Raw genomic sequence first — 18,806 nt, forward strand, 5'->3', positions numbered from 1 at the left:
CTATAGGTATTAAAGGTACTGCACTGCAGTGGTTTGAATCATATTTATCTCATAGACTCTGATTTGTTCATGTAAATGGGGAGTCTTCTTCACACACTAAGGTTAATTATGGAGTTCCACAGGGTTCTGTGCTAGGACCAATTTTATTTACATTATACATGCTTCCCTTAGGCAGTATTATTAGAAAGCACTGCATCAATTTTCATTGTTATGCAGATGATACTCAGCTTTACCTATCAATGAAGCCAGATGACACACATCAATTAGTTAAACTGCAGGAATGTCTTAAAGATATTAAGGCCTGGATGACCTCTAATTTCCTGCTTCTAAATTCAGATAAAACTGAAATTCTTGTTCTCGGCCCCACAAATCTTAGAAACATGGTGTCTAACCAGATACTTACTCTGGATGGCATTACTTTGGCCTCCAGTAACACTGTGAGAAATCTTGGAGTCATTTTTGACCAGGATATGTCCTTCAATGCACATATTAAACAAATATGTAGGACCGCTTTTTTGCATTTGCGCAATATTTCTAAAATTAGAAACATCCTTTCTCAGAGTGATGCTGAAAAGCTCATTCATGCATTTATTACTTCTAGGCTGGATTATTGTAATTCATTATTATCAGGCTGTCCTAAAAGCTTTCTGAAAAGCCTTCAGCTGATCCAAAATGCTGCAGCTAGAGTACTGACAGGGACTAGAAAGAGAGAGCATATTTCTCCCATATTGGCTTCTCTTCATTGGCTCCCTGTTAAATCTAGAATAGAATTTAAAATTCTTCTCCTCACATACAAGGTCTTGAATAATCAGGCACCATCTTATCTCAAAGACCTCACAGTACCATATCACCCCAACAGAGCACTTCGCTCTCAGACTGCTGGCTTACTTGTGGTTCCTAGGATACTTAAGAGTAGAATGGGAGGCAGAGCCTTCAGCTTTCAGGCGCCTCTTCTGTGGAACCAGCTTCCAGCTTGGATTCGGGAGACAGACACCCTCTCTATTTTTAAGATTAGGCTTAAAACTTTCCTTTATGATAAAGCTTATAGTTAGGGCTGGATCAGGTGACCCTGAACCATCCCTTAGTTATGCTGCTATAGGCCTAGTCTGCTGGCGGGTTCACATAATGCACTGTTTCTCATTCACCTTATTTACTTTGTTTATACTCCACTCTGCATTTAATCATTAATTGATATTAATCTCTGGCTCTCTTCCACAGCATGTCTTTCTCTCCCCTCAGCCCAACCGGTCGCGGCAGATGACTGCCCCTCCCTGAGCCTGGTTCTGCTGGAGGTTTCTTCCTGTTAAAAGGGAGTTTTTCCTTTCCACTGTCGCCAAGTGCTTGCTCATAGGGGGTCGTTGTGACTGCTGGGTTTTCTCTGTATTATTGTAGGGTCTTTACCCACAATACAAAGCGCCTTGAGGCGACAGTTTGTTGTGATTTGGCGCTATATAAATAAAATTGAATTGAATTGAATTAATCAAGTCTCCGTGTAAATGCACCTGCTCTGTGATAGTCTCAGGGTTCTGTTCAAAGCGCAGAGAGCATCATGAAGACCAAGGAACACACCAGGCAGGTCCGAGATACTGTTGTGGAGAAGTTCAAAGCCGGATTTGGATACAAAAAGATTTCCCAAGCTTTAAACATCTCAAGGAGCAGCAAGCAATCATATTGAAATGGAAGGAGTATCAGACCACTGCAAATCTACCAAGACCCGGCCATCCCTCTAAACTTTCATCTCCAACAAGGAGAAGACTGATCAGAGATGCAGGCCCTTGATCACTCTGGATGAACTGCAGAGATCTACAGCTGAGGTGGGAGAGTCTGTCCATAGGACAACAATCAGTCGTACACTGCACAAATCTGGCCTTTATGGAAGGGTGGCAAGAAGAAAGCCATTTCTCAAAGATATCCATAAAAAGTCTCATTTAAAGTTTGCCACAAGCCACCTGGGAGACACACCAAACACGTGGAAGAAGGTGCTCTGGTCAGATGAAACCAAAATCGAACTGTTTGGCCACAATGCAAAACGATATGTTTGGCGTAAAAGCAACACAGCTCATCACCCTGAACACACCATCTCCACTGTCAAACATGGTGGTGGCAGCATCATGGTTTGGGCCTGCTTTTCTTCAGCGGGGACAAGGAAAAAGGTCAAAATTGATGGGAAGATGGATGGGGCCAAATACAGGACCATTCTGGAAGAAAACCTGTCTGCAAGAGACCTGAGACTGGGACGGAGATTTATCTTCCAACAAGACAATGATCCAAAACATAAAGCCAAATGTACAATGGAATGGTTCACAAATAAACGTATCCAGGTGTTGGAATGGCCAAGTCAAAGTCCAGACCTGAATCCAGTCAAGAATCTGTGGAAAGAGCTGAAGACTGCTGTTCACAAACGCTCTCCATCCAACCTCACTGAGCTCGAGCTGTTTTGTGAGGAAGAATGGGCAAGAATTTCAGTCTCTCGATGTGCAAAACTGATAGAGACATACCCCAAGCGACTTGCAGCTGTAATTGCAGCAAAAGGTGGCGCTACAAAGTATTAACGCAAGGGGGCCGAATAATATTGCACGCCCCACTTTTCAGTTTTTATTTGTTAAAGAAGTTTGACACATCCAATAAATTTCATTCCACTTCATGATTGTGTCCCACTTGTTGTTGATTCTTCACAAAAAATTACAATTTTATATCTTTATGTTTGAAGCCTGAAATGTGGCAAAAGGTTGAAAAGTTCAAGGGGGCAGAATACTTTCGCAAGGCACTGTATCTGGAGACTGTGCTGTTACTTGACTTACAACTCCAGGCTCCGAGTTTTATTACCTGCTTTAACTGTCAGAAGTATTTACACAGTGGGAGAATCACGGTTCCAACCGTGCTTGAATGCAGCAGAGGCAGGACCATTATGTGCTCCACACACACTGAAGTGGAGCTGCTGCATTCATGCGGTTGATGCTTGTGTAACTCAGAAGATCTGTTCAGGTGAAAGGCTTTTTGTAGCTGCACTGAAACCAGCAGACGGAGATCTATATTTCAAAGGAAGATTTATGGTCAGGATCCAGGGAACAGCAGCAGGTCGGGACAAACTGACCCCACAGAACCGAGCAACAGGTAAGAGAGAGTGGAGATGGGGCACTGATGTGCTGATCAGCTGCATGGCACAGGGGCATTAAACTTGACTGAACATAATACACATCCCTTGGGATTTAGTTAATATTATTAGTATAGTTGTATAGTTTTTCTAGGTTGTAGGCTCAGTTGTAGAATTCAGCTGCAGTCAGGAGATCGCTGTGTTTCTGCCCTCTGGGTAACAGTCACAAGAAACTATATGGATTCAATAATGAAACAATTTTTGAAAACTTTTGCGAAGTACATGCTCAAATAATTTCATGTCTAAACCCAGTTTTTACTCAGATGACTCATTCAAGTTTTAAATAAGGCAGGTTAAGTCATATTTGACAGACAGTTTCAGTATCTCAGTCACACAGTTTTGGTTTTTTTAGAGAAGCTCTGTGATTCTACAAATTATATTTGATGTCTGCAAATAAAACAGATGGCCATAATGGTGCTGTAACCTGATAATCATTTCTATAAAGTCTGAATCTCAGTGTTTCCCTGCTTTTATTGTCATTCAGCACATTTTTACATAAACACGTTTAAGAGACAGAACCCTGGATTGACTGTTTCTGCTGTGTCTGAGTTTTTCATTCTGTCTGTAAACTTAAGTAAAGTTCATCTAGTTCCACTTGGATCTTTTCTTTTCCTTTCTTGGAGGAGTTAAAAGTTACTGAACTTTGCATTGTTACACGGTCTAATCTTGTTCTTCAGTCCAATCCAGACATTGTTCTATAAAATGTGTTTATAGAAGAAAAAGTGGACAAAGGTTTGCATGCTTGGCTGCTACAGTGAATACCCTGTAATGAGTACAGTGATTTGCTGGAGTCCACCACAGGGGCAACTGTTTTTGTGTTTTTATAAAGCGTTCATGGTTTCTTTGTTGACCATTCAGGAATGATGGAATTAAGTCTACTTGTTTGTGTCAGTTTATTGAGTTGTAAAAGTTTCATGGCATTTTAACAAGATAACCTAAATGAGGCAGCTGTCAGGAGGCATTGGCTATATTGAACCTACACTGTAACATGCAACATGACTGAAAATTGTGTTCATTTTTGTTTGCTTGCTGACTATCAGAGATCATGGTGAAGGTGAGGAGAGCCCTGTGGCTGGTGCTCGGCATGCTCAGTCTATCCCTGCTGCTGGTGGTGCTGGGAATCTACACAACGACCCGAACAGAAAGCCTGAATGTGACGGGCTACGCCTCTGGAGTTATTGTAAGCTGGCTATTTCAATCATATTTGATTTCATGATTTATTTAGCAACAGGTTGACGAAAGAAAAAATAAGTTGTCAGAAATAATAAAACATTCTCATGTGATTTCCGTCATGAAATTAAAGCTGCAATTCTTTAGGCATTGCTGCAGTAGCCAAAGATTTTGCTTTACTCGTTGTGGGTTTGGAAGCCTGAAGCAGACGTGGTTTTAGGTGGCGTGCCTAATGAACTGTTGACAGTTGCGTTGACGGGCACTTGTCTGGGATTCAGGCTCTCTTCATTTTAAAGCTGGATAAACATACTGGGCCATCTGTGGGGTGCTTTTAGATTTCTTCTAAGCTGTGTCCATCAATGTTAGATGAATCAGTGATGAGAGGCATGGATAAACTTTTACCACCTGTCTGATAGTAACATGAAACATGCAGGCAGCATGCTTTTAAAGTGAACAGCAGGAGATGTTTTACATTTCATTTGTCATTTGGGTGATTTCATTCTCTTGAGGGGAGACGAATCAAAATGAAGAGTCTCAGTTCTCATTCTTTACTCTCTTGTGTCCGCTGCAGCTGACGCTTGGATCCTTCCTGGGACTTCTGGGACTCTGCCTGGAAGAAAACCGCAGGCAGCTGGTATAGTCAGCTCTACTTGTGTCTCTTTAATAGAAACAAATGCAACACATACATACACAACTTCGACATCCTCCTGCTATAATCTTCACCCAGGGAAAACATGTCCTATTGTAGAATTAGCGAGGGCACTTTAGTGCATCAATTTAAACTGTCAGGACACTCAAAGTGGAGGACGGACGTCTGTAAGGACAACGCTCAACATTTAAACATTTCCTTTTTGTAAGGAGTGAAAGATGTGAGTAGAGAATAGTAAGGAATCTATTTAGTTGTTTTTTGCTTATGATTTTACAACTTTAACGTTTCTTCAATTGCAGTTGTAGAGATGATCAAATGCTCTGAGGAAATGGGCTTTTCTGCCAAATGGAGATGAGAACTGTTACCTCTGCAGCAAAGAAGTTACAGATGCTCAGTGGGAGGTGTATGAATCAGGCACAAAGGCCTGCTATATCAAAGCAAAATGTTGCCATTTTGAAAAATCAAGAATTTAAAACATAAACCTTTTGCTTCCTACGTAACTCTAAATGTGTTATTTCATTAAAAAAAAAGAAAGCGTTTCTGCATTGGCAGCAACTCAGTGCATTCAGGCATGTGGACACGATCAAGACGTCCTACTGAAGTTCAAACTGAGCATCAGACTGGGGAAGAAAGATGATTTACATGACTCTGAACATGACGTGTTTCTTCGTGCCAGATGGGTTGGTCCGAGTGTTTCAGAAACTACAGATCTACTGGGATTTTCCTCACACAACCGTCTCTACGGTTTACAGAGAATGGTCAGAAAAAGGGCAAATATCCAGTGAGCGACAGTTCTGTGTTAGAAAATCCCTTGTTGATGCTGGAGGTCAGAGGAGAATGGTCAGACTGCTTCAAGCTGATAGGAAGGCAACTGTAAGTCAAAAAAACCCTATGGAATTATATTTAGGTCAAAAGTCACGTGTGAGCAAAAACACAATGACCTAAATATAATTCCATACAGATGGGCTACAGCAACAGAAAACCACACTGGGTGCCACTCCTGATAGCTAACAACAACAGGGAACTGGGGCTGCAGTTCACTTGGACAATAGAACATTGGAAGAAAGTTGCCCGGTCTGATCAGTCTCGATTTCTTGGCACACTTTAGACCCCTTAGTACCACCTGAGCATCTTTTAAACACCACAGCCAACACCTACCCTGTTGCTGACCATGTCCATCACCTTACAACCACAGTGCACCCACCTTCTGATGACTGCTTCCACCAGGATGTCACAAAACTCTAATAATCTCAAACAGATTTCTTGAACATGACAGTGCACTCAAATGGCCTCCACAGTCACCAGATCTCAATCCAGTAGCGCAACTTTGGGATGTGGAGGAACAGAAGATTCACATCAAGGATGCGCACCCGGCAAATCTGCAGTAACTGTGTGATGCTATGACGCCAGTATGGAGTATAATCTCTGTGGAATGTTTCCAGCACTTTGTTGAATCTGTGCCAGAAAGAATTAAAGCAGCTCTGAAGGAATCTCACTGATGGCAGCACATCATTTTACAGTAACAGTGTAAATAATTAAAAGAGGTGACGTGGTAATAAAAGTACCTGCTGTATGGCTGTTTTCACTATGTGAAAAGAAAATTTTTTTTTTTGTTTTCTTTTAGTAAAGCAGCGCACACACACACACACATACACACGCTGATCTACTGTTATCCTGTTATTTGAAAATATGTTCCCCATAAACTGTCTTACCCCAGGGTGCAGGGTGTGGAGTGAGCTCAAGGTTTATAGCATAAACTAAGACCCATTTTCTAGGTTTTAGTATCAGCTGTTAGAGCGTAGTAAAAAGAGAGTCTGTGTGCTGGAGTTATAATGATTTATTATCTCTCAACCTATTCCTGTTTTTTGTCTGCAGTTATTTGAAGTCGTGTGTCTGTCTCTATAAAATCTAATATGAAAAAATCATAAACTGAATAGTACTATTAAAAAAAACCATATAAACGTCTATATAACCAATATAGACAAAATAGTCAAAACTGCAAAACTACAGAAAATTCGAACAGAGAACATCAGACAAATAGCAAACTGAAAAAGCTGGGTCCAAACACAGGATCATGACAATGAGATTGATATCAGGCCTTTAGTCCTTCTCAAATAGTGTGTGTGTGTGGGGTGGGGGGGGGGGGGGGGGGGGGGGGGGGGGGGGGGGGGGGGGGGGGGGGGGGGGGGGGGGGGGGGGGGGGGGGGGGGGGGGGGGGGGGCTACGGGGGGCACGTCTGATCCCGGGGAACATGCTTTTTTTTTGCAGTTATAGACTAAAGTGTAATTTCACATCCACTACGGTAGGTGACAGTGGCGCTCTCATTGTCAGAGTGTGCGCAGTAATAGCTCTATGGTGCTTTGTTGCCTACTCACAGCATAGAGCAGGCCTGGTTGCGGTGGAGGGTGTGGGGGCTCAAAAGGTTTTCTTCTTCATAGGGGGGGATAACAGAAAATAATTGAGAAGCACTGGTTTTAAAGTCACAGCAACAGCAGTGTTTTTAGTTAGTTTCCTCCAGTATTTGTGCGCGCGCTATGCAGTGTTAAATGTACAGTGCTGTGCAAAAGTCTTGAGCCACCTGTTATTTCTTTATCTTTTTTTTTTTTTTATCACCAGCAGCCTGTCACATAATTTGTTATTTGTGGTTTTTAATTGAAGACACAGAAATGCTTCCATTCTTATGGAAGGGAAACAGAAAAGGCGGAGGTATGCCACATTACACAAGAACTGGACTGAAAATCAGTGGCACACAGGTTCTGATGGAGCGGTGAGGCCAAATCGCAGACAGCTTCATTTTCAGCACGACAATGATCCCAACACACTGCTAATACCTGGACAGAAAAACACAAAATAGAGCACTATCAGTCATGGATTGGCCTCCCAAGAACCTGGACTGCAACAGTACTGAAGCAGTGTGGGATCAGTTTGACACAGAACAGCACAAAAGGCAGCCATGATCTAAAGAAGAGCTTTGAATGTCCTTCAAGAAGCCTGGAGGACTATTCCTGAAGACTCCTGAAAGAAATTACAAAAAGCTACCTCAGAGAGTTCAGGCTGTGTTGAGGAATAAAGGTGGTCACACCAAATATTGACTTTCATCAACCTCATTAGAATTGTGCACATGCTGGCCCCCCCCTCCCCCCCATTATACTGTATTTACAATTTTTTCTTGCAAAATATAAAGAAAGGAGGGTTGATTCAAACGTTTGCACATTACTGTTTACTTGACTTGTAAGAAGCCTGAATATCAACAGGTTTAGCCAAAAAAAAAAAAGGATTTCATAATATTATTTCATAATAACATTATTATATTATATTATTTAAGTGTTTTTTTCAGAAAACATAGTTTTGAGTGCCTTGGGAAGAGACCTGATAGCTTCACACCTGTGAATATAAGCAGTCCTGCTGTGCTCAGTTAGATGTGATCTGCATGCAAAGCTTTTACCTGCTGCAGAGAAAGAAAAAAATTTCCTCAGCTTTTCTCTGCCGTCCTATTAGGCTGCTCTCTTGTCCTTTTATCTGGCACATTTACATGGAAGTTCTCTGATTAGTGTTTGTTTTTTTTTATCCATTCCTCTCCCAGCTGACGGCTGCCATCGTCTTTCTCAGTTTTGGGATCATCCTCTCTTCTCTTTTGCTTGGTGATCGACGGCGTCAGTATTGCCTTAAATATGGTGAGATAACCACGCTTGCTTGTGACCACTGGGATGGCTGCACAGTTAACCTAAAAAAATTAGTATCTGTAAAGCACCTGGATTTACAGTCTGGTCTTGATGTGTCCAGATGTTTGATATTCTTGAAGACTGGATGCTTGGGAAATAGTGAATGTGAGAAATATTGCTACAATGGAGAGTGATCATCCTGCCCAAAATGAGATTAATAAGCTTAAAAAAAGCAAACTGCAGCCCTATTTCCCAGCTGTAGCACTTTAGGTGTCTCTGTTCACAACTAGATGGATGTAACAGCCTCACAGCCAGGATCAGTTATGCATGGTTTTAAGTACTGGGCACTTAAATGGTACAATTGCACCTGCTGTGTTTTTACTCAGTGGAAAATCTTATTAAAATGTGCTGATGTACTAGTTTATAAATATTATACTTAAAGTTTAGAAAGTCATGAGGGTTGATATTTAGGAGCCAATTTTATCCTGCAAAAGGTAAACATTTAATTAAGCGTAGCAGCTAATTGTTGAGAATCCTGTAACACGCAGATAGCAGATATCATTTATTAGAAAAAAAAAACACTCAAAAGGAAGATCTGTCAGCATTCAAACACATAATTATACAGAAAAAAAGTCTGTTTTGTATTGCTCTGGGTGAAATGCTGTGGATTGCTTCACATGTTAACTTTGCCAGGACATGCGACCGCTGAAGGCGGGGAGATGCCAGTATTACAGCAGCGGCGTCTCCTACAATCTATGAAACTTTCTAACACCTCTGTGAGTAGAGACGCACTGAACGAAAACAGTCAATTCCTGAGACAAATTCAGAGACGTAATCTCAACTGCTTCAGATAAATTCCTCCAAACCTCCAACTGTATAATTTTCTGTATCACCTGCAGTTGTGTTTTCTGTATTTGTTGGTGAGCTTGTGTTTCCCTGTCAGGTGTCGTGTTGGAATCTAAAGGAGTCTTGTACCATGATGGTAAGAAGTGGGACCTGTTACTGCTGCGACCTCTATGACTGCGCCAAGTGAGACAATCAATCATTGTCGTGCCATATTAGTACTAGTTACTGTTGCGATAGATACTGATAGATACAGTTAGGTCCATATGTTTTTGGACAATAACACATTTTTTTGTAGCTTGCCTCTGTACTCCACCACAGGGGATTTTAAGTCGAACAATCAAAAACTGATTGAAGGCAGACTTTCAGCTTTAAGTCAAGCAGTTTAACGAAAGTGTTGCAATACTGTTTAGGAATTAGAAATGGCAAAGAAATGGGATATTCTTCAACAGCCAAGTAAGCGGCACTTGTTCTCAACAATCAGAGCAGCTTTTTAGCTATTGAAGACAGAACTGAACGGAGAGAGACTCACAAACAAGCAGCAACTGAAGGCGGCTGCAGTAAAGACCTAGCAGAGCATCTCAAGGGAGGAAACACAGCATTTGGTGATGCCCATGGCTTATAGACTTCAGCAGTCATTGGCTGCAATTAACCCAAGTATTAAAAACAACCCTTGTATTTAAAATTATGCTAGTTTGTTCAATTACTTTTGAGCCTCCAAAAAAATGAGGGACTGTGTATTAAAAATAGCTGCAAGTCCTAAAGCTGAAAGTCTGCACTTCAGTCACATATACCATCTGTTTTGAAAGTATTTTGTCTTACAATGACTGGAAATAATCCGTGCTGTTGCTTGTTGCAGTGGAGGCTACCTCAGCAACTACTATGAGTTTGTTGGAGTAGAAGCTGTGAGGAAGTCTATACAGTGTACATTTAATTTGGACCCTCGCCAGTCTCAACCTCACGGCCTTCTTCACAGGGATACTCACCACAGCAGTGCTGGGCAGCATTAAAGACGTGGTAAGACATCCACAGCAACCTGTTACACACACACACACACACACAACACACCACACCTGGAAACATCTTCGAATGGAGATGTGGTACATTGATGTGGCACTAACCCAACTGCAGGTCTAAGGACAAGGGTGACCTGCATTCATTCAGACAGAACATCTTAAATACTGTGGGACTTGTTGTACTGTTTGCTTCACATCTCATTCTCTCCTGTTCAAAAATGAACAGCTCTCAGAGTTACACTGGCTTACTCAGTCATAGCAGTAGCTCAGTCTTTACTGTAGCTGCATTTCTTCTTCTTTATTGAAGTTTCCATCATCTTTAGCCGCAGCCTACAGAGCTCGCCAACTTTGTGGTGACTCGGACTTTTCCTCCGTGGTTGTATTGGCAGCAGAAGATGGGAGTAGGTTAACCTGCATTTGACTCATGATGACAACCTTGCTTATTATTGTAACAACCGCTGGATAAACTTTAAGAAAGGTGACTGCACTGCAGAATTAACTGTTGAAAACCAGAGCCAATCACAATATGAGATGTGTATGGGATATGCACTTTTCCTAGTTTTCTAATGGACTGCACACACACACACACACTCACACACACACACACACACACACACACCACACACACACACACACACACACACACACACACACACACACACACACACCACACACGCATTGCCCGCAGCACTTACATTGCTGTACAGCCTGTATTATGACTTCAACCTCTTTGCATTTTTGTGTTGTTATAGTTTGGATTTCCTTGCAAAATATGCTGCTCTGCTGCCACCAAGGTGATAACCACCTTTGTGTGACTGCTTAGCATGGTTGCCATGGTTGCCAGATAGCAAGAACACCACCTGGCATGTTGAAGTTGCTTCATAGCACAGCTCCAGATGCTGTTGCATTGCAATGATAATCTGCTGAACAGGGGCAAAACCGATTTGCCAGCATAATAAACTCTCCCTTACCTTTCGTGCATGTTTTTTATGGTTTCTTATAAAATTTAAATAAAAAGAGAGTAATGCAATACAACATTCCCAAGAATGTTTGGCAGATGGTTGGATCAGCAGGGGCTAACAGGGCAATCTCTGGTTTGCTAAACCTCAGGCCATCTGTGACGTTTATCAGAAACATACCTTCACTTCTTCCCCCACAGCTTCCACTCAAAACACCACAGTAGACTTTTCCCACCAAACTAAAACCAAAGCTTAGAAAAACTGTATTCAAAACTATTATGTTGCAGCTTCATCACGTCAGTGCGGTTTTCACTTTGAGAGATTATAGTATTTATGACAGGAACAAAACACTTTAAATATACTATATTTGCTGTCAGATTGGGGGAAGTAATACTCATATATAATGATAATATTAATGGTAGAGGTGTGGCTTTACATTCAGACATTAACGGTTGATGCCCCCGATATCAGGACAGTGACTTTAGTGTCTTAAATGAGAGATTCTTGGGATAACTTGTGATTTAACTGGTATATCTACATCTGTATAAAACTGATTAATAATTAGATAAATTTACTATAATTCAATGCTTAAATCTGGAACCTGTCATTTGTGCCACAATCCACATCACATATTTTGTTTTATGTGATGTTTACATACTGTAAATACACTTTAAAGTGTGAGAGAAGATTCTGTGTACGACTGTTGGGGATCCCTGAAGTGTTCAGTAATTGTAGGAGGAGTGAAATATGTGTTATTATGCTACATCCCTTTGAGATCAGTTGTCATGTAAACATTTTAAGATGAATTGCTGCTATTTTACTTTTCTGGCTGCATTGTGTTTATATTAAAACAGGGACACTCACAGATTTGAACATTTCTGACCTCCGCACTGACACTGCAAACAGGCCAGACAACATGGAGATTACTGTGTGGCAAACAGCAGGCCCAGCCTTAGACATTATTGATATTAATCTTAGTACTGAGGTTGTGCTCGCACAGCTGATTTAACAAAAGAAAAAAAGTTATATAGTAATTTTTTGTTTCTTTGTTTCCAAATCTGAGCAAACTGCACACACAGTTCTAATCAAGCAGATTACCCCCACTTTAAGGACTAATAAAGCTTTGCCCTTTTTTTAAAGTGCAAATTATGTCCTCAAAGTTAAACTTTGTCTATCTGTTTTATCAATTAAGATAAAGTTACCTCACTTCAGTTATTATTATTTTTTCTTTCTGTAAAATAAGATTGTCAAGCATAACAACACAGTCTGTAAAACCTGCCATAAAAGTTAATGGAGTCAGTCTGATATCAGTCTGCTACTGAATGAGGTCAAGTTGGCAATTAAATGCAGTCTGTTTCTGATAATACGGCAACTACAGTAACTGAGATGAGCAGTTGAAAGTCACACATCTGTCCTACAGGAATACAACCAGCCAACTGAGTCCCCTCAAATTGTGCTCATTGACAAAGTCTCATTCATACTGATGGCAACATGTTGGCAATCTGTCTGCTTTTATAAATTAGACAACTATTATTTGCAAACTGTCAACAATCTCTCTGAGAGCAGTTGCAGTCAGTCCAAGTCAGACTGTGACTGTTTGCAGAGAGGTTGCTTCCTATCAGGTGACCTGTGCAATCACCTTGCAGTCAAACGTCATGAGTGTGCAACACCCTCAAGCTCTGGGCAACCATTTAGTCATCACAAGTTGCAATTAATTTTTTTGTTTTGCTTTTTTGTAGCTGCTGTCCTAATTATACTTGTGTGACCGAGCCATTAGCGTGCTCTGAATAAGGAGGTAGCTTTGTTAAGCTAAGTGTGTCCAGTCTCGGATGGTTTTTCAGTTTAATGCAAGTTTGCTTGACTAATGTTATCCGAAGATGGTGGTGCATGAGATGAGCCCTCTTGTTTGTAAAATTCCCAGAGTATGTTAATTTATTTACACACATATATATACAATATCACCACGCAAAATCTTGCAATACTATACTGTATAGATTTTTACACCCCCCACCCCTGCTTTATATTACCTTCAGGCTCAGTGGGAGGAGAGACTTAAAAAAACAAACAAACAATCAATGTGATAACTTGGGATGATGATTCATATGTAAAAGCAAAGACAAATGTGTTTATGTGCATTTCTTTTTCTTTGCATTAAAATAATATTGAGTGTGTGTTTTTCTATGTTTGCCTCAGAGGGTTAGCAGCCCTGTGACCGAACCAGCATCTTCTCCAACTGCTCCTCTGGTGGTGGACGCCAAAATACACACAGCACACCAGCTCCACCCAGTCAATGTGCGGTCAACACCCTCACACACACAGATACTCGCACAGATACAATTACAAATATTCAGTATATACTGTGTTTCACAGTATATTTCTAGACTAACCTGCAACACAAACCTTCTGTCTCACCCTATATTAGAAATTCCTTTATAGCTGCGCACAGTGTCAGACCAAATTAAGCCCCAAAATTTAAACTTATGTTCACTCTTTTACTTTGAATTTTGACATAATCGTCCTGCTGGAATGATAGTGCCCATATATTATAGGACCCAGGGGGTGGCTTTACCATCTATTTGGATTTATATTGGTGTCTCCTTGAATAATTGGCTGTCTCTGTTTGCAATGGATTTACAGAAAAGTACCAGAGAAACTCGAAAAATGGGCAGGGGTAAGAATCGAAGAGACTTTGCCAGGTGCCAAATTGCGACAGCTGGGTGAGTGGGTTAGAGGCTCCCCAAAATGGCAGGCTTTGTGGAGTGTTGTTGGTATGACTAGCAAAAGTGGGTCAGCTGGTGAACCAACAAGGGCACCAGAGGAAGTGTCATGATGGAAACCACGGGGGTCCTGGCCTTCATGTTAATGTTCTGTGACCCATACCACTGTCCTAAACACTTCTGCAGACCATACCTGTCATAGCAATGGTATTACCTGATCATAATAGCTTGCACAGCAGGATAAAGCACCCTGCCATATGACAATAACTGTTCAGCATAACGAGTTCAGGGGTGTTGACATGGCTTTGAAATTCCAGCTGACAGATGTGCTATAAAAGCAAGTTGGAGACTTAAAGGATCTGTCATGCAGGGCTGTGTGGCAGGCAGAAATAGGACCCCAGTGCAGGACTCGATAAGCGGTATGCAACTCACAACAGCTTTTATTGCCGGAGAATACAAAAACAAAGTATAAACACACACACACACACAAAAAAGGCGGGGCAGGGCATCAGCCAGAAATAACAAAAGCTTTCTGCTAGGAATCCACACTACAGCAGGGAGAATGTGACAACAAGGCACAAAGGGAAACTGAGAGAATAAATACACTTCAGGAAAACAAGAGGATGGGAAACAGGTGGGCACAAGGCTGGGAATAACTAACACAATCACTAAAGGGGAAGTTAATCCAGACGCAAGACACAGAACAGAACGGCCACCAACATAAAACAGGAAGGGAGCAATAGCAGAATAGGGAGAACTTGGCACAAAACACCAAAAATATAAAAAAGTCGATTATAAATGGTTTTCCAAAGTGATTTTTCACTACAGATTCAAGTTTGTTTTCAATGCAGTGTACCCTGAAAGAGCCCAATTATCATTGCTAATATCATGTAGTAGTAGCATGGAGTAACAATTTGTTTGTAGCCATAAAAATGATATCATACAGCCAGAAATGTAAAATTTACAATCAAAGGCAGGCACAGACAAGACATGAGGCCGGCTGGTTCTGATGCCCAGAGGTGAACCTGTAACTGCTTAGTGAGAACCAAAGTAATGTAGCATCATTTCCAGTGGAAAAGAAGCATGTTTTCTCTTAAGACTTGATGTGCATGATTTGTGGGTCTGATTCATCCAACTCCAAATGCAAATCGTGTTTTTTCTCCATTCACATTTAAAACAAAGCATTGCTTTCAGTTTTTTAGGTATCCTGTGGAGCTTTTGACTGTCACTTGCGTTTGAAGGGTAAACCCCAAGGAGCTGGCTACTAGGAAACTGTATCCAATAACAACAAAGTTTAAAATACAGAAAGAAATACATCTTCTTTTTTTCTGTTCTATGAGAAGGCCACACACACATGTTTAGATGGAAAACAATCAGCGGAAGCCAAACTCTTTGTTGAATCTGCACACTAACACCAGCTCCTTCTAATCCAGAAAAATAGTGTTTTTCCAGGAAGCGCAGTTCTGCTGACCACCCACATCAGTGCAACTTATTGGCTGCATCATAATAAAATAAACCAAAGTGTTTACAACCGTTAATGCTGGATTTTCCATTAGAACAGTTAACAAGGTTTCTGCAGGTTTGATCTTAAATAGCAGTTTGACTAAAACAGTGAGATTTGGGTGAAGGCTTGTGAAAAGTTTCTAAGTGGGCCTCGAGTTAGGATGTTAATAATCAAATGCATCAGAAGGTGCCAGGTCAGCTCTACAATGCATCAGCTGTTTTCTTTTTTATAATATGACATGTTAGTGTGACATGGATATATATATATATATATATATATATATATATATATATATATATATATATATATATATTTTATGTGAAAAGTGTGAGTTTTCACACTGAAGCCGTGGAGTCTGTAGTTAATGTCTTTCTTTGTTTCTTCTGTTTCCCTTTTCCTGTCCTGCTCATCCAGGGAGGATCACTGTTTTTCTCTTCAGCAGAGAAGGCAGCTGCCTCGGAGAACTTCCCTTCATCATCGACTCCTCTCATGGAGTCCAACCCGCCTCCCTTCGCCCCACTAGCCAGCCTGCCGCCTTACAGAGTCCACGGCATGTCTATCTGAGCTCCATCTTTACATTGGTGAATAATTTAAAATAAAAAGAACAGGAAGATGCGTCATTGTTATTGGTGCGTAAGAAGCAGCAGGTGCAACTTAAAGAATATCCTGCAGATTTTCTTAAAATCCCAACGTGGACGTGTAAACGTTTAATGGAAAGTGTGTCCTGCTACTTTCCACTTTATGCAAAGATGATTTTATTTACTGAATTTAGCTCGAAAACATAAAGCCCTTAAGTGTGAAATGTTTGTAAATGAAGTGCTGTGTAATATAAATCTTTTCATTGTCAACTTTGTGTGCATAAAAGGCCGCTTTTCACAAACATCCGTGAAACCAGGCAGAGCTAAAACTTTGCATGAGCATGAATAAGTCGCCTCTCATTCTCACACATCTCTGTAGGTTTGTTTGAGGTTTCATTGCAGTGCTGGTATGTGGCATTGACCCTGTGTGTCTTATAACACACTCAGACGTGAATTACATACTAACGTTTACTGTTGTCTCATAGAATACATGTTGCTGATATTACTGAGCTTTTCATAATGTTGTAATCAGCAGTTTTATGGTCACTTGACTGATGGTTCAGTCAGCAAAAAGATAAACTGTGTTGCGTGAGCTGAAATGAGGACGGTGAATCTGATATCAGTGGTGTGGAAACATTTTTCACTGAAAAAATAAACAGATTGGATCTGATTGTGTGGTTTCTTAAAATTGCATCAGGCAACGGCAGATTTACTCACAGTAGCTCAGTTTAATAGGAAGAGGATAGGTAACAAAGTGAGAGGGTGGAGTGTTTGCGTCTGCTGACTCGGGATAATCACATATTAATTTTAAACTTGTTTTTCATTTTATAGCAGCTTCATTATTACACTCAGTAGTTACGTGTTTGACTGCTCGTAAATGCAAACATTTAATCACCCAGTCACGCGATAGCGACTCAGTGCATTTAGACATGTAAACCCATCTCTAAGCTTTCCAGAGAATTGTCAGAAAAACAGAAAATATCCAGTGAGCGGCAGTTCTCTGGGTAAAAATGCACTTCACGTTTCAGTAACTCAAATTCTCACTATGTTTTTTGTATGTATGTTAGCTTATGCCTTTGCATAAACTAACATACAGCTAGATCCAGTTTTATGTAGATCAGTAGATTTTAACAAGAACATCAGCAGATCTTCTAAATCCAGGGTCACATTTCTGAAGGCAAGCAGCTGTTCAATCAGTTGTTTAGCGAGCGATGGAGAAAGAGTCTCGGGATAAGGAACATTTCAAAATTTCAGATGTGTTCTGTTTTATTAGGGTGGCCTGACCCTCTTAGTCATGTAGCTGCAGGATACCGGGCACAGGAGGTGCAGAAGTGCAACACAAAGACAAACTGTACACGCACTTCAGGGATCACAAAGCAGCACCCTGTATCATCTGTGTACTCAACCTTACGTTCTTCTCTGAGTGTCTGTCTATGTTCACAGATGGAGCTTTGCACTTCTTGTAACGTGAAGACATCTCACACTGTGCTATAAATTTGATCCTCAAAACCCAAATATTTTCCAACCCAAAGACTTTGAAAACCGCCTTCCTCCCTAAAGACTGAAAGCACAACTTTCATGTTTGTTGTTTATTATTTTTACTGCTTCTTAACTCTTCCATCCTTATCAGAATCACACCATCTCATCAGGATCTTACCGACTTGCACTGACTTCACTTAATTACCTTTATGGCAAACAGGTGGAAACCTCAAAGGAACATAATCATCACAACATAACACAAAACCAGCTGAACTTCAGGGGTATCAATCTGTCCAGTTAGGAAGAATAAACAATTCTGAGTCCATTTTACTTAAATGAAAGTAACAACAGGCGTACTGGAGAGGCAACAAGACAGCAAGCCAAAAGTTGCTCTCTCCTTATCCCTCCTGACTGATTTGTCTATATTTTACTCTTTGTTAGTGTCCTCGTCACTACTGGTGGCATGAGGTGGCACCTGCAGCCTATTCAGGTTTCACAGGTAGTCCAGCTCCTCCAGGATGGCACATCCATATATGCCATTGCAAGGTTTTCTGTGTCTCCCATCAGTCTTTGAGAGTGTGGAGGAGATATCAGGGGACAGACTGTGAGACAGGGCTGCATGATTCATTGAGGGTGGCATGAGGACCTGAAATTCTTCAGATCAAGGGACCAGATGAGAAACTGGGACTTCTTGTGGAGGGCTACACCAAGTTCATCTTACTGGTGCAGCCCTACACAACAGTCCATCTATGCTATCCTGTTCACTCACAGACCTACACCGGGCAGCTCGACTGGCATTGGCCTCAGAACCCCAGAACTGACAGGGTCCCCTGACGTGTGTTCTCTTTATGTGACAGATATGGAAGAGTGTGGAGATGCTGTGGAAAACGTTATGGTGCCTGCAACATCATCCAGCATGAGTGGTTTTGCAGTGGGTCACTGATGGTCCTGGGGGCTGTATATCATTGGAGGATAACACAGACCTTCAAGTTAGATCAAATTTTGAGTTCAGTTTTAACTTAGATTTTGGTGTGAGTTTGAATCCAGCCTTCAAAGGGTTAATGATTTTAGTCTC

The 18,806-nt window shown here is 41.1% G+C and overlaps 1 protein-coding gene across 1 annotated transcript; it reads left to right on the top strand.

The window, feature by feature from the left end:
* Positions 1-2,962: 2,962 nt before the first annotated feature.
* LOC115791112 (transmembrane protein 255B) lies at positions 2,963-16,855 on the top strand. The gene is given in 12 exon segments (XM_075074418.1): positions 2,963-3,114; positions 4,195-4,334; positions 4,896-4,958; positions 8,557-8,607; positions 8,609-8,647; positions 9,329-9,415; positions 9,579-9,664; positions 10,338-10,378; positions 10,381-10,404; positions 10,407-10,495; positions 13,647-13,745; positions 16,089-16,855. Coding segments are annotated over 12 exon segments (933 nt in total). The 5' UTR covers positions 2,963-3,050; the 3' UTR covers positions 16,239-16,855.
* The last annotated feature ends 1,951 nt before the right edge of the window (positions 16,856-18,806 follow it).

This window comes from Archocentrus centrarchus, chromosome 13, assembly GCF_007364275.1.
Source record: "Archocentrus centrarchus isolate MPI-CPG fArcCen1 chromosome 13, fArcCen1, whole genome shotgun sequence".
NCBI classification, from domain to species: Eukaryota; Metazoa; Chordata; class Actinopteri; order Cichliformes; family Cichlidae; genus Archocentrus; species Archocentrus centrarchus.